The following is a 20,011-nucleotide window of genomic DNA, read 5'->3' on the forward strand; positions in this document are numbered from 1 at the left end:
AGTCAAAGAACTCTAAGAAAAAGCCCAAGTTTTTGCTCTAACAGATAACCTTCGGTGTACCATCCTGAAAAATAATTCTCAGTAGACCATTCCACAAGTGTGGGTTCTCCCAGAGCTCACCCAGCAAAGGCACACGATGACCCATGCGTGAAGGCTACAAAGGGACTCGTGGATCCTTAAGCACACCATACAATCCGCCCCTCTGGGTGTCCTTCATGATGAACAGAACCCTATGTTGCTTGCTTATGAAAAGCCTGAGCATCTCCCTCTCTGATTTCAAAGTCCTGGAGGTAGAGTGAACACGCTCAAAGCCCAAATGGGAAAACGTGTGCTGTGGCAGTCCTGAAGAAGCTGGCACATGTTCCAGAGCCTCTTTCCTTACATGGTTGATACAGAGAATCGAGGGTTTCAACCGGAAGCGCTGCCCACGTGCAACTGCCGGCAGGCTCCTGAAAGTTCTCCGAAAAAAATCAGTGGTCTGTAACGAATTCGTCGGAAACAAGCTCCCTGGGCAGTTTTCAGTCCGCAGGCGTAGCATTCTGAAACTTGCAAAGATCAGTAACAATGCTGGGTAGGGGGAGAGGCTGGAGAAGAGAAGCAGTGGGAGATTACGGAGTCAGCTCTACCCCAAAGCAAATCCTTCCTCTAGACTGCAAGCCAATTAATAACACTTGGCGACTGACACTTGACCTTCTTAAAGGAATTCAAGTGTGTTATGTACAGTCACCAAAGGTGAGACCCACTTACTTGGCCAAGCCAAGGTCTCTGGGGAGGGTAAGTAAGGACTCATCAAGTCCCTTTGCTCTGGAACTCAGAGACGATCTACCAACACAGTCCCTAAACTGCCATCAAGGCACCCCCAGGGAGCTACAGGAAATTCACAAAGGTGCACACAACATGAAATTTCAAGGAAAACACAGCATTACTCAACATCTATCAGATACCACACAAATTCATGTGTATTTTTTCAAGTGGCTATCAAATTCTGAGGATTGTCGTGTTGATTCTTTAGAGCTAATTGTTAGGTATTTCTTTTGGCCTACGAGTTCGTTCTTTCTTTTTTTTTTTAAAGATTTATTTATAAGTAATGTCTACACCCAACATGGGGCTTGAACTCATAAACCAGAGATCAAGAATCACACGCTCCACTGACTGAGCCAGCGGGGCACCCCTGGCCTAGGAGTTCTGTGAAAAATTCCTGAGACGCCAAGGGTGCTACGAACTGAGAAAATGTGACAACTTCTGACATACGGGATGAGGACATCTGACCCGACTCAGTTTTGCCTAAAAGGCCAAGGAGTGCCAACAACTGCATTTTAGATTGTGAAAAACACGGCCTTATGCATCCTTTCTTGCAGCTATCCCATCACCTGGTAAAGCGGGCATCAGAGATGAGCCGAGGGCAGCCGAAGCTATGTGCCTGTGGTCCCACAGCTGGAGGGAAGCCAAGCCTGTGCTCGACCCAGGTCTTCTGAGTCCAAGTCCACTAGCCTGGCTCGAAGGTGTGAACTCACATTTCTGCACTAATTTCGGGGTCCAAGAATCTTAAAAATGTTTTGTCTTAACTAGGATTATGCATGCACATCTTTTAAAAAATGCCGGAACCATTTCTCCCCCACCCGATGCCACCTTCTTGACCCAGAGAGGCTATTTTGTTTTGACAGATGTTTGCTCTTTGGGCCAAGAGGATTCCTTCCCTGGGTCAAAGCTGGGACTGCAACACCTCAGGGAGGCCAGCAATCCCACCCCACATAGCGAAGCCAGCCCTCCCAGTTAGCTGGCAACGGGCTGCTCCAGCTTTCCCGTGCCAGGTCATCAATGCCCGTGTTTGTTTTCAGAGGAAGGGTGTGTCAGAGACAGTAAGCCAGTGGAAATACCTTCAGCCACAGGAACTGTGGGAGTGGGGAAAAAAATAAACAAGGGAAAACGTTCCAGGGCAACCGAGGTAGAACACAGACAAAGGAGAGTGGGAAAAGGAAGCCCATATGCCAAGGGCAAACAGATGGAGGAAACACTTAAGCCATCTGGCACCCCTGTCCCTGCATTAAAGAGCTGAACAGAGGTCTGCCACTTCCGCTCTGACTTTTTCTAGGACAGCAGTGCCACCTTCTGTTGAGTAGTCAGATCTGAGTCGGGCTGAGTCGGGTTGCTTACTGAGGAGGTAAGACCAGAAAATTGAAGTTAGAGGAAAAGACATGACGGAACAGAAGTGTCGAAGCATTCTGCCTCCCATGGAATGCTCAGCCACCATCTTTTCTCTAGTTAAGGGCAAACTCAGCCACCCAGAGCTCAATCCCTCCTCCTCAGGTGGATGGATCGGGACCAAAGGCTCTCTCTAGAGGTGAGTCTGGAGTTATCATTTCTTTTCTTCTTTAAGTAGGCTTTACACCCAGCACAGAGCCCAACACGGGGCTTGAACTCATGATCCTGAGATCAAGACCTGAGCTGAGATCAAGAGTTGGATGCTTACCTGAGACTGAGCCACCCAGGCACCCCGGGAGTTATCACTTCTTACTCAACCCCCCAAATATGGGACTTTGCATTCAGAGGTATCCCCAAACATCAGAGTGATAAAAATTAGGGCAATTTCCAGTCTTTGTACTCTACACTTGTACCTTCTAAAGGTGGCAGACAATAAGTTAGGGAACACTCAACTTGGCTTATCCGTAATACTCAAGCCAGGAAACTGTTTGGGGGGTTAGTCTAATCCCCAACCCCCAAATTTCTTTAGGACGTTCTTCACAAATGCTTTCTTAAAATTTGTCTTGAAAAAGGTCCAGAAACAGGGAGCTCACTACCTTAAAAAGCAGCTTAGCCCATGTTTGGTCAGAGATGACAAAAAGTTCTTCATGTGAAGACAAACGCGGTCCCTGTAATTCTTCTGTATGTTGCTTCAAGTTCAGCACGTGGCTTCCACCTCCCGTCCCTCTAGCAGACCTCCAAACAACAGATAACAATGCAGGCTCCTCCCTGGTTGCCTCTCCCAGCTCCCAGCTTTCATGTGATGTGGTTTCCAGTCCCCTCACCTTCATGATCGCTCTCCTCTGAGTGCATTCCAGTTTCTAAATGTGGAATTCGATATTCCCACACAAGCCCAATGACAGGGTGACCAGCCTGGGAAGCAAGCATAGGTCACTGCAACGAACGCTCCTGAACATGGACATGCCAACACTATTACCAACTCAGGTTTACTCAGTTAACTCACGTAAAATGAATGAGGCAGATTTTCTGAAGATGCCTGTTTTTGGGGCGCCTGCGTGGCTCAGTTGGTTAAGCGACTGACTCTCGATTTCGGCTCAGGCCACGCTCTCACAGTTTGTGAGTTCAAGCCCCGTGTTGGGCTCTGTGCAGACAGTGCAGAGCCTGCTTCGGATTCTCTGTCTCCTCTTTCTGCCCCTCCCTCACACTCTCTCTCTCTCTCTCTCTCTCTCTCAAAAAATAAATGTTAAAAAAAAAAAAAAAAGGCCTATTTCCCAGGTGGCAAACTCTGAGGTTAAGGGACTTCTCCAAGGAGAGCTGGAATTCAGATTCAGGTCTATGACTCCAGAACCTTAACTTCCACCCCAGAGGGGCTGTCTTGTCTTACTCTGGATACGCTACCCCCCTCACGGCAGCTCAAGGTCCCGCAGGGCTGACAGCTCACTGGACACTTACAGAGCAGTGGAAATAGTCACCAAACAACTACTTAGTATGACTGACCCAAAATTCTGGCTTCTGAAGAAGAGTGGTTTTTAAAGTTGATCTGTGGACCCCTGGAGGTCTGTAAGGTCAAAACTACTTTCCTAGTACTAAGACATCACTTGCCTTTTTCACTGTTCTACACTGGCAGGAGCAATGGGGGGCAACTGCTGGCCTTTTAGAACAAATCAAGGCAGCTGCACTGAGTTTTGGCCGTAGGGACACTCAGTTACCAAAAAAGCCAATTTCACTTAAAAATATCATTGGTGCTGGGGTGCCTGGGTGGCTTAGTCGGTTAAGCCTCTGACTTCGGCTCAGGTCATGACCTCACGGTTCCTGAGTTCAAGCCCCACATCAGGCTCCGTGCTGTCAGGGCAGAGCCCGCCTCGGATTCTCTGTCCCCTCTCTCTGCCCCTTCCCCGCTGGTTCTCTCCCTCTCTCTCAAAATAAATACAGTTTAAAAAATATATATATATACATATAGCCTTGGGGAAGCAGTAAAAATGATTCGCCTTATTAAGTCTTGACCTTTGAGTACAAATTTAATTATTATTATTTTTTTGCATTTTGTGTGATGACATGAGAGGTCACATAAACACCTCTGCTGCTCACTGAGGTCCAATGGTTACCTCAAGGAAAAGCACTTAAGTGAGGGAGTTACAAGCTGATCTAGTTGCTTTCTTCACAGAATGCCATTTTTACTTGAAAGAATGACGGTGCTTAGTCAGATTTGAGTAACTGGCAGACGGTTCCTAAAAAAATGAAGCAATTCAAGATCTCAGGTAAAAACTAGCATCTTAGAAAATGTATACATCCCCACTGGGAGCAGACAGCTTTCCAATACTTAAAGGCTTGTCTGATAAGATAGGTAATGTCATTAACAAATATAATTTTTTGGATATTGTAAGACAAAATGCGTCACTGGAGATCTCAGTGAACCAACACTTTCCACGTCACCAGTGCCGGAGGATGCAATACCAGTGTGGCCAAAAGAGCCACTGAGAGTGCGAGGCAGACCCGTGGAGGTTAACGAAGCAGACGACAGAAAGTTCACTGAGAAGGGTTCACATCCTACAGTGCAACTAATTTTTAGGAAACCACTGCCTGTTGAGTTCTGATCTAGTATCAAAGAAGAAGATTCACAATCACCTAAAGGGCTATTAAGATACTTGTCCTCTTTCTAACGCCCTGTGTGTGAAGCCAGATTTTCTTTAACTACTTCAACCAAAACAACGCACTGCAATAGACTGAACGCAGAAGCACTTAAGAGAACCTAGCTGGCTGTCCGTTAAACTGGATGTTAGACCTTTAGAAGACCCAATGCCTGTCTTTGTGTTTTTAGTTTCAGTTTCTTTGGTTTCAGCAATATTTTTTGTTAAAATGTGACTTGTATTAACATGTAATGGATTTAATTATTTTAAAATAATAAATATCTGGGGCACCTGGGTGGCTCAGTTAAGTGTCCGACTTGGTTTTGGCTCAAGTCACGATCTCACAATTTGTGAGTTCGAGCCCTACATCCGGCTCTGTGCTGACAGTGTGGACCTGCTTGGGATTCTCTCTCTTCCTCTCTGTCCCTTCCCCGCTCACTTTATGTCTCTCAAAATAAATAAATAAACCTCAAAAAAATATTTAAGGGGCGCCTGGATGGCTCAGTTGGTTAAGTGTCCCACTTCGGCTCAGGTCATGATCTCGCGGTCTGTGAGTTCGAGCCCCGCATCAGGCTCTTTGCTGACAGCTCAGAGCCTGGATGCTGCTTTGGATTCTGTGTCTGCCTCTCTCTCTGCCCCTGTCTCACTCACGCTCTGTCTCTGTCTCTCTCAAAAATAAACATTAAAGGGGCGCCTGGGTGGCTCAGTCGGTTAAGCGCCCGACTTCAGCTCGGGTCATGATCTCATAGTCCGTGAGTTCGAGCCCGCGTCGGGCTCTGTGCTGACAGCTCAGAGCCTGGAGCTTGTTTCAGATTCTGTGTCTCCCTCTCTCTGACCCTCCCCCGTTCATGCTCTGTCTCTCTCTGTCTCAAAAATAAATAAACGTTAAAAAAAAATTAAAAAAAAAATAAAATAAAATAAACATTAAAAAAATATTTAAAAATTTTCTCAAGTTAAAAAAAAAAATGTTATTTTTGAGAGAGAGAGAGACAGAGCACGAGTGAGGCAGGGGCAGAAACAGGGGCAGACACAGAATCCAAAGCACCATCCAGGTTCCAAGCTGTTGTCACAGAGCCTGACGTGGGGCTCGAACCCATGGACCACGAGATCATGACCTGAGCCGAAGTCGGACACTTAACTGAATGAGCCACCCAGGCACCCCAAATGTTTCTCAATTTTAAATGAAGTGATACTCTTTGGGATCCTCAGCTTTTAATTATGTAAAGGCACCAAAATGTTTTGAGAACTGCTGTAGTAAAAAATCAAAAGCAGATTTTAAAAAGCCAAGGCAGTCGGGGTGCCTGGTGGCTCAGTCGGTTAAGCATCTGAATCTTGATTTCAGCTCAGGTTATGACCTCACAGTTCATAGTTAAGGCCTTGTCGGGCTCCGCACTGAGAGTGCAGAATCTGCTTGGATTCTCTCTCCCCTTCTCCCTTTGCCCCCGCCCCCCTCACTTGCACTCTCTCTCTCAAAATAAATAAAAAAGAAAAAAGAAAAAAAAAGGCCAAGGCAGGAAGGAGTGCCATCTGGTGGAAAAGACAGTTATGACATCAATCCATTCACAACCAAAATAAATGACACCCCTAATCCATCCTGGTGACCTATTCTTATTGTTAGAAATTTCACATACCGAAGGCAGAAATATTCAAAATTCAAGTTGTGGAAGATAAAAATATTGTTAAAAGCCAATTAAATGCGCCAGAAAAGATCCGGAGTAGAGGGAGGGTTGGGAGGCGTTTGAGGTCTAGGCCACTACCTCAAGATAGTCTGATGCCAGTTCAGGGCAAGAGAGGAAGCCAATGCCAGGACTAAGGCATGGGAGCACAGAAGACTCATGCTGGGGACTGTTTCTAGTCCTTGGAGATGCCACTAACACTCATGATTTTTGGACTTGAGGATCTCTGAGCGGGAGAGCTCTGTCTGACCCCTTCCACACTCAGCCTCCAAAAGAACTATGTCAAGTTACTGTGAGAGTAGGTTCTGTCCTGTTCTCCAAGGGCTCCCTAAGAACAAAAACTGTCTCAGAAAGCTTTTCATTCTACAACCAGACTAAAAGTTCAAATGACTGAATGAAATACAGTAAAGCACATCAGTCAAGGGGTTAAGTATAAACGTGTCTTTCCAACCTTCATGTGGTTCCAAGAAAGACTGAGCAGAAGACACATCAACAAACTTCCCAATTCTGTCCCCCTCACCCCCAGCCCTGGCTGTTCTTCCTCATTCCCAGGGGATTTGCTGTTTTTTCCAGAAGGGCTGACAGTAAAGTACCTGCACCTTTCTCTCCAGCCAACTTCCCCAGGAGGCCTTTGAGCCTTTTGCCTCCGTTCCCTTCACACTGAAGCCCCAGCACTTGGCAGCTCCTCGGGTTCACTTCACGCGTGGGCTCTAAGGCCCACACACTCCCGACTACTAAGACAGAAGATTCCTGCTACTACTGGCCATTTTCCTTCTGCGAGCCCAAGCAGAGGTATGGCCACCTGTGATCCAGGCCACATGTCCACCCTCCTGCTCGTAGTGCTTGCGTGAGTTAAGCCTGGGTTCCTTACTTGGCACAGAAAGGAGTGACATTTGCTGTGCCTAGGGCTCAATATTCTCTTCTTTCTGCATGCTGATGCCCAAACTTCCTTTCCTGGTGAAATGTGTTATCTGCATCATCCACAGCTTTTCACGGGGTTTATTCCAATGGTCGCCACAGTTCTATCCAAACACAGAACCAGTTCAAATTTGAACTGTATTTTTGGACATACTACCATTTTGATTACAATTTGGGACCATTTTCTAGAGTTTCACTACGTTGCCTTGAAGGCTTCAGTTGGTTTCAAAGCAGTTTTTAATCACAAAAGTCGGCCCGTATTTCCCAGGCCTAGAGTGATGGAACTAAGACTTCCTCTTTGAAAGAGAAATGTTTCCTAAAGACTGCGTTCTTAACAAGCACAGTTATACTGATGCCCAGTGCATAGCACAGTAAGCCTACTTGCAGGGGACGGGGGCATGAGATCTTAACCATCATCACAATAGGTCAGGGAGCATGACAGGAAATGTCTTTAATTACTCTCAGCTGCTACTGGGAAGGAACTATCAGAAGGATACACCTGAAAGACCATTCTGTTTACCCAAGAGTGGATGGGTACCAGCCGGAGGAAGTAAGAGTTAGGTGCAGCTTCTCCAACAGCTGGGGAGACCTCACTTTGACCTAGATGACTAAAGAGTACAAAGGGCAGCCCTTAGGGCTTCCTGATTCTAGAAATATTCCCACGTCTAACCCACCTGCAGGGACAGTGACCCCACCAAGCTCACCTGGCTGTAGAGCACAGCCAGGTGGCTATACTCAGCCAGGCCTCTCCCCTTTCTAGTCTGGAGATAAGGCACTATCTGTGCTTCTGGAAATCCAAACTGCCTCAGGACTTCCTCATTCCATGGTGACCTCCAGGCTTCTTTAGAAAGCTAGTTTCATCCCAGAAAATTTACACGTGGTTGCAGGGTGTGTTAGTGGGACCAACCTTGACCAGACACAGGAACTGAGACATAATGTTACAATGCCTTGTTCACATCCAGCCACCCCACCACAGCCAACACCAAATACCTTTGGGTCATCAGCCTCAGGTTTTTCAGTCTCTGAATCGTCATCTTCCTACAAGACAAAGAATTTAGAGGATTAAGCTTAAAGGAGTGGGCCTTAGGGTTCTCACATGCATAACTAGGGGCTGGAGTAACTTACCCAGCCTGGGCCATCCCACCAAGAACCCCTCCCCTGCCCTATGACCCAGAACTAGAGAAAGAGAAGGGGAGAAGGAGATGTTCCGGGGGTGGGGAGGGAGGACATTAGCAGCTCAAAGTCGTTACTCCAGCAGTGCCACAGTCTACAGCGATGAAAATGCCTGAGATTAAAAATCACATATATAAAAATGGAAAAAGGCGGTCATGTTTCAGAAAAGAAGACCAGGCCCCACAGGATAAAAAGGGCATAGTGTTTTCAATGAAGTATCAATTATTTAAAACCAGGAACGTGAACCTTTCTTCCTTCTTTGACTTTCACACACACAAATATATTGGACTCAGATCTACCGTGACATTGTTCACGGTCGGAGTGCCATGACCCACGTATAACTACACCCCGGCACTCCAGCCCAGGAACATTCACAGCTACATGAACAGCAGGAAGACAGGCATCAAATGACCAGGGCAAGTGACCCAGGGAAGGACTAAAGAGCAACAGCCAGCCTTTCCTGGGTCTCAGCTGAGCAGACCCTGCCTCCATCCAGGCTCTCACAGAACTGCCACTGACCCGTTCTCCCCAGTCTTGTTCCTGATCCAAACAGCTTGCCTGACACAAAGCACCATGTGAACAAGGCATTCTCCAAAGCGTGCACTGGCCTCACACAAGCTAGCCCACCATTCCACTGAATGCCAGTGAAGGTCAACGATCAGCTACCCTATTAGGTAGCTATATCCACATCTGCTTCCAGAACACCCCAATGCACAAAAGCCTTTTAAGTTAACACCCAGGAAAAAAAATTAAGTTTCATTTGAAATTGCTTTTTTCAATCGAGCTACACCTTAACCCAAGCATAAATAGCGCCCTGGATGTTAACATAAACATCACCCGCGAGACTTGAACAGATTATACTGATGAGTTTGAGACTGAATTGTCCTGTCAGGTGCCAGTGAGTCCAAGGGTTTAAATGCAATCTCCATGATTTCCTTAAAATGAAATCAGTCACACCAAATAATCAGAGAAGTAGCTCAGCCAAAGACAATCACATTTTAGAACGTCTATATTGGAATTTGATGAGAGGACTTTACTAGAATATGAAATAAAGTGTAAATATGATGAAAATTCTAAGCAAAGCCAATGTGGAACAACACTTCAGAAACACATCATGCAAAATTATTGAAGAAAACAGTTATGGTGTTAAGCCAGTATGTGTGCATGTAAGAAAGTCAGGAAAAGAAAACAATTTGCAAAGCTTTTCTAAACAATTTTAGTCAATTCTGAATCATCAGCATTAATGGTGGGGCTAAGGGCACGAAAATATCTTCCAAAAGAGCATCAAATACAAAACGCATTTTTGTTTCATTAGAAAGCATTTTAACGCTAACAATTACATATCAATGCATAAGAAAGCTTTCAAACAAATAATAAAGTACACTGTTTCAATTGACGGTGTTGCTAAAGAGCCAGACTCTATATCCAGATTTCACTTAGTATATCTTTGTGCTAAGCCCCCGCTTGAACCCTTGTTTTCTCTCTACTTTTAAATTCTGGCTCATGAGGTTCAGGTGATAGTATATCGACAGGCTTTCCCGTTCATTAAGACAGCTTTCTTTGTTGCCAGCACATATTAAACGTCAGGCAAGATTTGTGCTCAAGAACCAAAGGCACTCTGATAAAAAGTGCCAAGTAAGATGTCAAGAAAGAAGTTCAGAAGGATCAAACCAAAAATAAAAAGCTAAACAGTTTTCCTTCCTAATCTTTTTAATAAGCTGAAAGATTTAAACCAAGATTAAAAATAACACAGAGGTTTTTGCAGATATAAATAACAAATCAGTTAGGAGGAATGTGTTGTCACAAATGGAATAAATTATCTTAGCAAAGAAAATGAACATGAAACATTCTTTGATATCTGGGTTAAACAGAATAGTCCACTGTCTTTTCCCCCCAATTTCAATTCAAAAGTTAATACAAAATGGTCCAGATGAAAACAAATTTCGTTTTCAGTTTTCAACTGATACCAAACAAAAAAAGGTGGGGAGGAGGGGAAGAGGGGGAAATGTCGTTGGCCATGGAATGGAACACTGTTGGTCCAGTTCAGAAAGTTTCTGACAAATGAAATGGTGCTTTGAACAACTCTGGATTTGGGAAGAGACTGACTTACCGACTGTTTGCTATTCTCATCCTCCTCTTCTTCATAACCATCTTCATCACCTCCAAGGCGAGAAAAGTCATCCTCTCCATAGGCCTCAGATACTAATCCACCTTTTTCCTCTGAAAGAGGGAAAAAGAAAAATGAATAAATGCATACAAAAATGAAAGACAACCTTTCAGTGGTTTGAATGGCCAGAACTATCTCTGAAGATCAAAGGGGAGCCTAAATCTCCCGTGAATAGGCCCAGAAACTGCCTTCGGAAAGAGCACAATAGATAAAGTCATTAAAAGAACATGGAAGAAAACCAACTACTAAATCCTTTCTCTCATGCTTTTCTTTTTTTAAGTTTATTTATTTTGAGAGTCAGGGTGGAGGAGGGGCAGAGGGAGAGAACCCCAGGCAGGCTTTGTGCTGTCAGCGCAGAGCCTGATGCAGGGCTCAAGCTCATGAACCATGAGATCGTGACCTGAACTGAAACCAAGAGTTGGATCCTTAACCGACTGAGCCACCCAGGCACCGCCTTTCTCTCATGCTTCTAATCCACCTCGTATGCCAACTGAAGGCTTCTCTTCTCTGAACTATTACTGCACATTGTTTAAAAACCTCTTTATCTTAATTTTTTTTTAATTTATTTTTTCTTTAGGGTGAGAGACAGCAAGGGAGGGGCAGAAGGAGAGAGAATCTTAAGCTTACACAGGGCTCGAGCTTATGACCCTGATATCATGACCTGAGCTGAAATCAAGAGTAGATGCTTAACCGACTGAGCCACTCAGGGGCCTGGAAAACCTTTTTTTTTTTTTAATTAAAAAAAATTTTTTTAATGTTTTTATTTATTTTTGAGACAGAGAGACAGAGCATGAGCAGGGGAGGGGCAGAGAGAGGGAGACACAGAATCCGAAGCAGGCTCCAGGCTCTGAGCTGTCAGCACAGAGCCCGATGCGGGGCTCGAACCCACGTACCATGAGATCATGACCTGAGTTGAAGTCGGGTGCTTAACCGAGCCACCCAGGCGCCCCTGGAAAACCTCTTTTGATATGTGTATCTCTACCTTGTATCCGAGGCACCAGAACTTGTCTTCTTATACAAGATAAAGACTCTGTTGCCGTCATTTTTGTGTTCTCCTTTAGGAACAGGAATTTTAACTGGGGGCACTGAGAGGGGTTCCCAATCATACCTACTTGAGAAGCAAAGTCTTCTATGTTTAAACCAAAACAAGCAACAACAAGAAAAATACAAAATGCTACAATTACTGGGAAACCACCAGAGAACCTCTTGACTGGAAGAGGGCATGCAAAACTGAGAGTAGCTAACCTCCAGATGAGGAAAGGAAGTCCCAGATATGTTAGGTAGCTTGCTGCCCTTTCTATGATGCCAAAGAAATCTGTTCCCATTTCCTAACATTGTGATTCTCAACCTGAGTAGGGCAACAAAATCACTGATGGGCTTCAACAGCCTACAAAGTACTGGAATCACTGAAGAGTATTAAAAAGCTACAAAATACCCAGATTCTACCCCAAATCTACAAATTACTCTCGCCAGCGAGACCAGATTTTTAAAAGCTCCAATATGAGTCTAGGGCACATTCCTAATGCAAAGTTATAAACTTAACAAGACACAACCTTTACCACCCTCCACGTACGTTCTACGCATCGCTCCCCCCATTACACAACGAGCCCAGAAGGAACAGGTGGTGGATCCGTAGCTTTGGATCCTCTCCATCTTTCGTCCATCCCTATGCCCAACACGATGCCCGGCATGGAGAAGACTTTCATTAAGTTACGGCAGAATAACCGAATCAACGGAAGGAGATGGTCCATTCTTACTCCAGGGCGTCCACGCTGTCCCAACCAGGGTCTCGATCGCGCTTCGGGGCTCCGGGGCCCGATACCTGGGGCACAATGACCATCTCTTTCCCTCCCGCCCTGCTAGGTGAGCAGCTTTCCGAGCAAGACACCTGATTCTCCCCTTCCAGCTCCCTACTCAGGCCTCACCAGCCGCGCTGCCCGCTGTTTCGACGCCAGCCTCGCCGTCGGACTCGGGCTCTGAATCTTCCGCGTAAACTGCCAGAGACGACAGAACATTCTTCTTCCCCGCCATCTTACTCCCGGCGCGCCTCAGTCTTATGACTCAAAGAAGCCGACTTCCGTGCGGAAAGGCGACTTTTTCCTATTCCAGGAGAACCCGCGCCGGTTCCTGACCAGAAACCAATCAAAACGGCCGTTTCTGGGCCTGGCCCCGCCCCTCCCGCCAGGCTGCCGTGACATCATCACTGCGCGACGGATGTAAGGTTGTGTGGGTTTTAGCTGACCCTGAATCCCCAGCCTTTTGGCTTCTCAGAGTTTGGGGTGGCATATGGGGGTCTTCGAGTAGTTCCCGACCAGCGGGCAACAGCGGCCCGGCAAGAGTCCTTCGTTCCGGGGTGGCCCACCGCCAGCTCTGATATCTTGGGGTGAAGAGAGGGAGGGTTCGGCTGGGGAAGGGAGAAAAGAGCTAACGGGGGTTTAGAGGAAGAAAAGCGATGAGCTCTCCTCCAGGAGGAGGTGGGAAGAAGGGGTCAGGGTAGAGTGGCCGTGATAGCAGCACTTATAAAAGGAGCAGAAGGTGGATCTTAGAAAAACAATTCCATCTTCTCCAAAGGATTCCAAAGACATTTGCGTTTCTTCTCGTGATCTGATTTCTAGCTCCGTGCCATACCGCGGCATAGCATAGTTCAATGTTTTTTATTTTCCTCAGCATAGAAGTGGACATGTTAATTGCCCAGGAATATGTTGCTTGAGGGTGTTCACCTGGAGCTATGTTACTTGGAAATAATATACCGCTTGAGAGTAATAAAGCAAATTTTACTTAGAGAAAAACAAGCAGTATTTTAAAAGCAGAACAGGGGGTTTTCATCGCAACCATATGCCTTAACTTTTGGCCACTGTCTGTCGCTAAGATGAGCACCCACCCTTCTTTTGACCCTGAACGTCGAGTCCGGAGCACGTTGAAGAAGGTCTTTGGGTTTGACTCTTTTAAGACACCATTACAGGAGAGTGCGACCATGGCTGTAGTGAAAGGTAACATTGCTAAAACTACCTGTGTTTACATTTGTGCTGGCTATACTGTAGCATTGCCATGGAGGGTACCAACACTCTTTCTGACCCTTCCTACCTCCCCACTCTTGGTCCATAATTATTGCTGGAAATCTTGTAGATTTGTCACTTAAAACTTGCGGTTTTATTGGTAGAATCACCCAGCTGTTCTGGTTCTTACATTTCATAGCTAGAGCTGCAGATTGTCTTTGAAAGCAGTTCATAGATTTCAGTTCATGTTCGTTTGTGTGTAGGCAGTAGTGGGAGTGGCAGGAGTGGCCTAATCCAGTCTTTGACCTTCTAAGCCCTTCGTTGAAGATTGAGTGGTCTCCGTCCCAAATAGGGAAGGAAGGAGTAATAATATTATAAATCTGATACATATTGACAATGGAGGTTATCAAGAGGGTAGTAACAATGTAACATTAATTACATTGTAACGTTTATAAACAAGTCTTTTTTTAATTTTTAAAAATGTTTTATTTATTTTTGAGAGAGAGAGAGCCAGTGGGGGAGGGGCAGAGAAAGAGGGAGACACAGAATCTGAAGCAGGTTCCAGGCTCTGAGCTGTCAGTACAGAGCCTGATGCGGGGCTCGAACCCACAAACTGTGACCTGAGCCAAAGTTGGACGCTTAACTGACTGAGCCACCCAGGCGTCCCTATGCAAAAGTCTTCTAAGTGATGTGGCTTCCATGTCTCCACAGGCATACCCACTCCATCTAGAAGTATTCAACTTTCATGGCTGTTTAATTCAATCATCCATATCCCAACAGACTCAGACTTTTCACCCTTATGGTTGTCATTGCCATTACTAGAAATGGTTTGTGCCCATTTCCAAATCTCTCTGGATCTCTGCCCTTAGCACAAGAAGGATGGGAAGGAAATTAGCATTATTACCTTTACATGTGCCCCTCTGCTAGGCGCTTTCCCTACGGTCTCATTTAGTTTTCAGCAGCCTTGACAAGGAAAAAGATAAAAGGCAGGAAGCATTTAGATATCATTATCTTGTATTTTTTCAGGTGACAAGGATGTGTTTGTGTGCATGCCCACAGGGGCAGGAAAATCCCTCTGCTATCAGCTTCCTGCTGTGTTGGCCAAAGGCATCACCATTGTAATCTCTCCACTCATTGCTTTGATTCAGGTGAGCCTTAGGGGGATGAAGATAGTAACCCAAAAAGTTTAGGGGAAGGTGGGCCTTTTTGTTTGTTTGGCTTTGGTTTTTGTTTTGTTTTGTTTTCCAGCTGGGAATGTCATGTCTCATTTGTTTGGTCTTTGGCCTTTTATTTCCTTTGATTTGCCTATTTCCCTTTCTATATCGGGTTTCTGAATTGTCCAAATGTGTCATCATCGCCACTAGTGCATATCACTCTGGCAGGTTATGAATGAGTTTTCTGTATTTTGATGGCCCAGAGTCTCTCCTTTGTTACCTTTCACCCAGAGGAGTGTGGAGATGTTATCTGTATACACATAGACACTGTGTCATGTACACACATGGGCACTCTTGACAGGATAGAAGATGCAGACGGGCAGAGAGCTAAAATGATATAAACTGATTGGGATGTTGTCAGCATCTGCTCTGCCCCTCTGGCTATATTTAAGGCTTGCAGATGGGCTGATAGAATCAGAAATGAGGAAGTGTGGCTATGTGGTTAAGAGTCATCCACCATGAAGAGAAACGGAATAACAGTGCTTCGTGAGTTTCACGAGGTCTCAGGCTTTGTGCTAAGTGCCTTAGGCGCATTCACTTCACCTCTGCAGTGTAAAATTTCACTTAATGCTAACAACTATCCTATTAGATAGTTACCAGTTTTACAAGAGGGAGGGATGGGGAGAGAGAGAGAGAGAACTGAGTCTCAGAGGCTAAGAGCCAGTCAAAGAGCATGTGGCGATTAAGTGAGCCAGGTCTGTCTGTCTCCAGAGCCTGTGCTGTCACCCACTTCACCCTCTGAAATTTTTGTATGCAGAGAGAAGACCTTGGAGGTTGGGGGGAGGGCATTTATGGCTGGGAGATGCCCAGCGAGTCAAGATGACATTTACCACTGTGTCCTCCGCTCTGTGGCCTGTTTCCCTTCTACCCTCAGGACCAGGTGGACCACTTGCTGGCCCTGAAGGTACGAGTGAGTTCTCTGAACTCAAAGCTCTCAGCACAGGAAAAGAAGGAGCTGCTCTCGGACCTGGAGCAAGAAAAGCCACAGACCAAACTTCTGTACATCACACCGGAGATGGCGGCTTCGGCCTCCTTCCAGCCTACCCTGAACTCACTGCTGTCCCGCCACCTGCTCTCCTACCTGGTGGTGGATGAAGCTCATTGCGTTTCCCAGTGGGGGCATGACTTCCGTCCTGACTACTTGCGTCTGGGTACCCTCCGTTCCCGCCTGGCACATGCCCCGTGTGTGGCTCTGACTGCCACAGCCACCCCGCAGGTCCAAGAGGATGTGTTTGCTGCCCTGCACCTGAAGCAACCGGTTGCCACTTTCAAGACTCCCTGCTTTCGGGCCAACCTCTTCTATGATGTGCAGTTCAAAGAACTGCTTTCTGATCCCTATGGAAACCTGAAGGACTTCTGTCTTAAGGCTCTTGGACAGAAGACTGCTAAAGGGGTGAGGGCCCTGAGGGCGGGGGGGCGGGGGCGAGAGGGGGGCCAAGATGCCTCGAGAGCAGCGAGCTGGTATCTTGCAGTGTAGAGGTGGATGTTGGTTTTCTAGGACCTTTGCTTTTTCTCGCCGCTTTAGCCAGAACTAGCTGCCGCCTCTTAAAACTTGCACTCTGAGAGTTGTTCCTTTGGTTTCCTGGCATTATTCCTCTTAATGGAGTCCCCTTGTCCTGACATTCTCCTGTGGGAGGTGAGCAGCCAACCCTGAGTGAGGCCTTTGCAGACCTATCCAAGGCTTCAGGACAAGAAGCAGAGGAGTTAGATGGGTTATGGTTTTGAGCTGCTTGATTACAAAGTGGCAGAGCCCTGCTGGTGGCCTGCCTCAGAGGAGCCTGTGAGACTGACATGAGAAGGAGGGAAACCTTCTTCTTCTTCTTTTTTTAATGTTTATTTATTTTTGAGAGAGAGAGAGAGAGAGAAGGGGAAGGACAGAGGGGGGGGAGAAAGAGAATCCCAAGCAGTCTCTGTGAAGCAGGCTCTGAGGGGCTCGAACTCACGAACTGTGAGATCATGACCTGAGCTGAAATCAAGAGTCAGACGCTTAACCAACTGAGTCACCCAGACACTCCAGAGCAAAAGCTTCTTTGAAAGCAGTCCGCAATGTAATGGGCAGATTGTTCTTTCTTCTCAGTGCTCACTGTCTTCCCATGTCTCCTCATCCAGTCGCTCTCTGGCTGCGGCATTGTCTACTGCAGGACCAGAGAGGCTTGCGAACAGCTGGCAACAGAGCTCAGTTACAGGGGTGTGAATGCCAAGGCATACCACGCAGGTAAGGGGCGCCTGGGCCACGTGCTCCTCTTCCCTCTCAGAGGCCTCTCAGTGGGTCTCTTGTTCTTTAAAGATCCTGGATAATCAGATGGTCCGTCATCTTTTTCCAGATACCCAGACAGAGCTAAAGCAATTCGCTTCCGTCCACAAAAAGGAGTCTAGACACAAATAAGATCTAAAATGAGGACTGTGACTCCTGAAGTCCTTTTCTCACCCTGAGCCCTCCCAGCAGCAAGTGATGAGTTTTTGTAAGTCTAGGTATTGGTGTTGTAGAGAGAGCACAGGTTTTAAAGGCCAGTGGACTGAGGTTTGAATCTTGGCTTAACACTTACTGAGCGCTGTGTGCCACACAGCTGGTAAGTGATGGACTGAAGGCGTGTGTGCAGCACCCAGGGCAGGGTCAAGCCCAAGGTAGATCCCAAGGAAGATGTGGGTTCCCTCTGACACCTTGCCCTCATTTACAGGGCTGAAGCCTTCTGAGAGAACATTGGTGCAGAACGACTGGATGGAGGAGAAGGTTCCTGTCATTGTTGCAACCATTAGTTTTGGAATGGGAGTGGATAAAGCCAATGTCAGGTGAGTGATGGTTCTTGCCTTTCTTTCCCAGTCAAGGCCCTGGCTCTGGTGGGTTGCCTGGTGCTGTGCCTCAAGGAGCAAGTCCATAGGCTCCTTCTAGGGCCCCAGGAGAGAGTGCCTGGTGCACAGCCCACACGGTGACAGGTGCTGTGCAGCCTACTCCCAGGTGACTGCATCGCAGGGTTCTGTCATCCCCCAGGAGAGGGCAGCACACAGGCCATCAGGCCCATCCGTAACGCAGCATGTGCATCTGGCACATGGTCCCTGTGAGGGGGTGGAATGAACTGTCTTAAGCTGCTCCCTGTGGGATATCAAAGTCAGTGTCTTATTCCCAGCCTTCCTTGTTACTGCTTTTTGACAGTCTAGAAGAGATGGGTGGGCCTCACCCCACCCAGCCTTCTAGTACCACCCTGGCAACTCTTGGGAAGTCTTTATCTCTAGCCCCCCCCATCTTCCAGAGACATTTTGCGCTACAGCCTAAAGCCGTCTGCTCTCATTAACACCAACAATAATGCTTTGTATGATGTACAGAGCACTTGGGCATACATGATCTCATTAAGACTCACAGGGACTCTGAGTTGGTCAGTGGAGGAATGAGTCTGTGCGCTTACATTTGAGAGAACACAGGCTTTGGAATCTGAGTTTGGACCCTGGGGCTGCGGTGGCTTGTTGGGGGCCAGCTTTGAAGTCAGACACCCGTAGGCCCAAATCTTAACCCCTGCTGTCCCCTTGCTATTTCACCTTGTATACATTTTCCTGAATCTCAAGTTCATTGTCTATAAAACAGGGTTACCTCACCTTATAGTAACTGTAAAATTAAATGAGACAAATAGATAAACTGGCTCATAGTAGGTGTTTAATAATGTCATCCCTTTCTCTCTTCAAAGAGGTTAAAGGATTACTCGAGGTTGGGCAGCTCATTAGTGGCCTACTCTTGTTGCTTTAAGCCCCAGTGCTTTTGCCTCTGGGCCTCTGTGAGTGTTTTTGGTTTCTCATGTGCTGGAATTGCCCCCCTTAACTCTGCTGTGGCCTCTAACCTGAGCCGTTCCATGGCCGGGAGGCCTGCTGATGGGGTGCAGGGGTCTTGGCCACATTTACTTGGAAGCTGCTAGCCTCCCTGCTCCTGGTCACTGTGGAGAGCTCTTCCCCTCGTCTCTTCTGCCACAGCTCATGCCGCTCATCCCTTTGGATCCTACAGGTTTGTTGCCCACTGGAATATTGCCAAGTCTATGGCTGGGTACTACCAAGAGTCCGGCCGGGCTGGCAGGGACGGGAAGCCTTCCTGCTGCCGTCTCTATTACTCCAGGAATGACAGGGACCAAGTCAGTTTTCTGATCAGAAAGGAAGTCGCAAAACTCCAGGTAGGTCCTGGGCAGCCTGGACCCTTTTCATCCAAACCCCCCTCTCTCCAGTTTCATGTAGCTTATTTTTGAACCCAGGTAGAGCTTGTGTAAGCTACAGGGGTGCTCCTGGGGTTAGAAGGTATAGCGGGGGGGGGGGGGGGGATGGTATACTGGTGAATAGACAGCTTGCAACAGCTGGGTTAGACCTTTCCATTTATATACGCAGTCTTTTGTGTGCCCGTTATTTTGCATAGTCAAGATCAATCCTGCTTTAATTAGCATCGTTACACAAGCATTTTCCCATATTGTTGAAAGTTCTTTGTTTTTGTTCTCAGTTGTTTTGTTTTGTTTTACGGGTTGTACATGTTTTGCACAGAGCCTAGAAATAGATCCAAGTACATAAGTGAGCTTGATGTATGAGAGGTGGCATTATAAATCAACAGGAGAAGGATGAACTGTTGAATGACTGGTGCTGGAAAAAGATAAGATCAGATACTTATTTCCTCTACCATACACATATAAGTTACGGGTGGATTAAAGAATTCAAAAAAAAGCTGTAAAATTGGGGGAAAATATCTTTGTTTCTTTGACAAAGGGAAGAGCATGTCAAGATTTTAAAAGTGGAGACTGTGAAGGAAGATGTGATCTGTTTGACTCAATTCAAACAAAAAATTTCCATATAACGAGGGATACCACTAACAAAGTGAAAAAAATGATCCATTGTCGGGGAAGAGATTTGCAATATACATAATTGACTGAATACACAGAGAAGTCCTACAGGTAAATCTGTAAAAGGCAGACAACTGCAGAGCAAAAAATGTGAATTTCACAAAAAAAGAGGAAACCAGGGTATCTAACAAAGGTATAAAGACTCGCTCAACCTCCCTTAGGAATCAGAGAAGTGC

At 46.4% G+C, this 20,011-nt stretch overlaps 2 protein-coding genes across 4 annotated transcripts in view; one reads left to right on the forward strand and one right to left on the reverse strand.

Annotated features, from left to right (window-relative positions):
- SAP30BP (SAP30 binding protein) overlaps nucleotides 1–12,840 on the reverse strand; it is a 37,206-nt gene extending 24,366 nt beyond the window's left edge. For 2 of the 3 annotated variants that reach the window (XM_058704429.1, XM_058704428.1), the window contains exons 1-3: nucleotides 12,689–12,840; nucleotides 10,707–10,816; nucleotides 8,414–8,461 (exon numbers count right to left, since the gene is read on the reverse strand). In XM_058704429.1, coding sequence (XP_058560412.1) covers nucleotides 8,414–8,461; nucleotides 10,707–10,816; nucleotides 12,689–12,794 — 264 coding nt within the window. In that variant the 5' untranslated portion in view covers nucleotides 12,795–12,840. The remainder of the gene's footprint in view (nucleotides 1–8,413; nucleotides 8,462–10,706; nucleotides 10,817–12,688) is intronic. The other variant, XM_058704430.1, reaches the window with a different exon arrangement.
- A 112-nt stretch (nucleotides 12,841–12,952) lies between these two features.
- RECQL5 (RecQ like helicase 5) overlaps nucleotides 12,953–20,011 on the forward strand; it is a 35,703-nt gene continuing 28,644 nt past the window's right edge. The window contains exons 1-7 of the mRNA XM_058704427.1: nucleotides 12,953–13,136; nucleotides 13,619–13,753; nucleotides 14,786–14,907; nucleotides 15,848–16,366; nucleotides 17,083–17,188; nucleotides 17,652–17,763; nucleotides 18,962–19,124. Coding sequence (XP_058560410.1) covers nucleotides 13,633–13,753; nucleotides 14,786–14,907; nucleotides 15,848–16,366; nucleotides 17,083–17,188; nucleotides 17,652–17,763; nucleotides 18,962–19,124 — 1,143 coding nt within the window. The 5' untranslated portion in view covers nucleotides 12,953–13,136; nucleotides 13,619–13,632. The remainder of the gene's footprint in view (nucleotides 13,137–13,618; nucleotides 13,754–14,785; nucleotides 14,908–15,847; nucleotides 16,367–17,082; nucleotides 17,189–17,651; nucleotides 17,764–18,961; nucleotides 19,125–20,011) is intronic.

The sequence above is a fragment of the Neofelis nebulosa genome, chromosome 16 (assembly GCF_028018385.1).
Source record: "Neofelis nebulosa isolate mNeoNeb1 chromosome 16, mNeoNeb1.pri, whole genome shotgun sequence".
In the NCBI taxonomy this organism is placed as follows: Eukaryota; Metazoa; Chordata; class Mammalia; order Carnivora; family Felidae; genus Neofelis; species Neofelis nebulosa.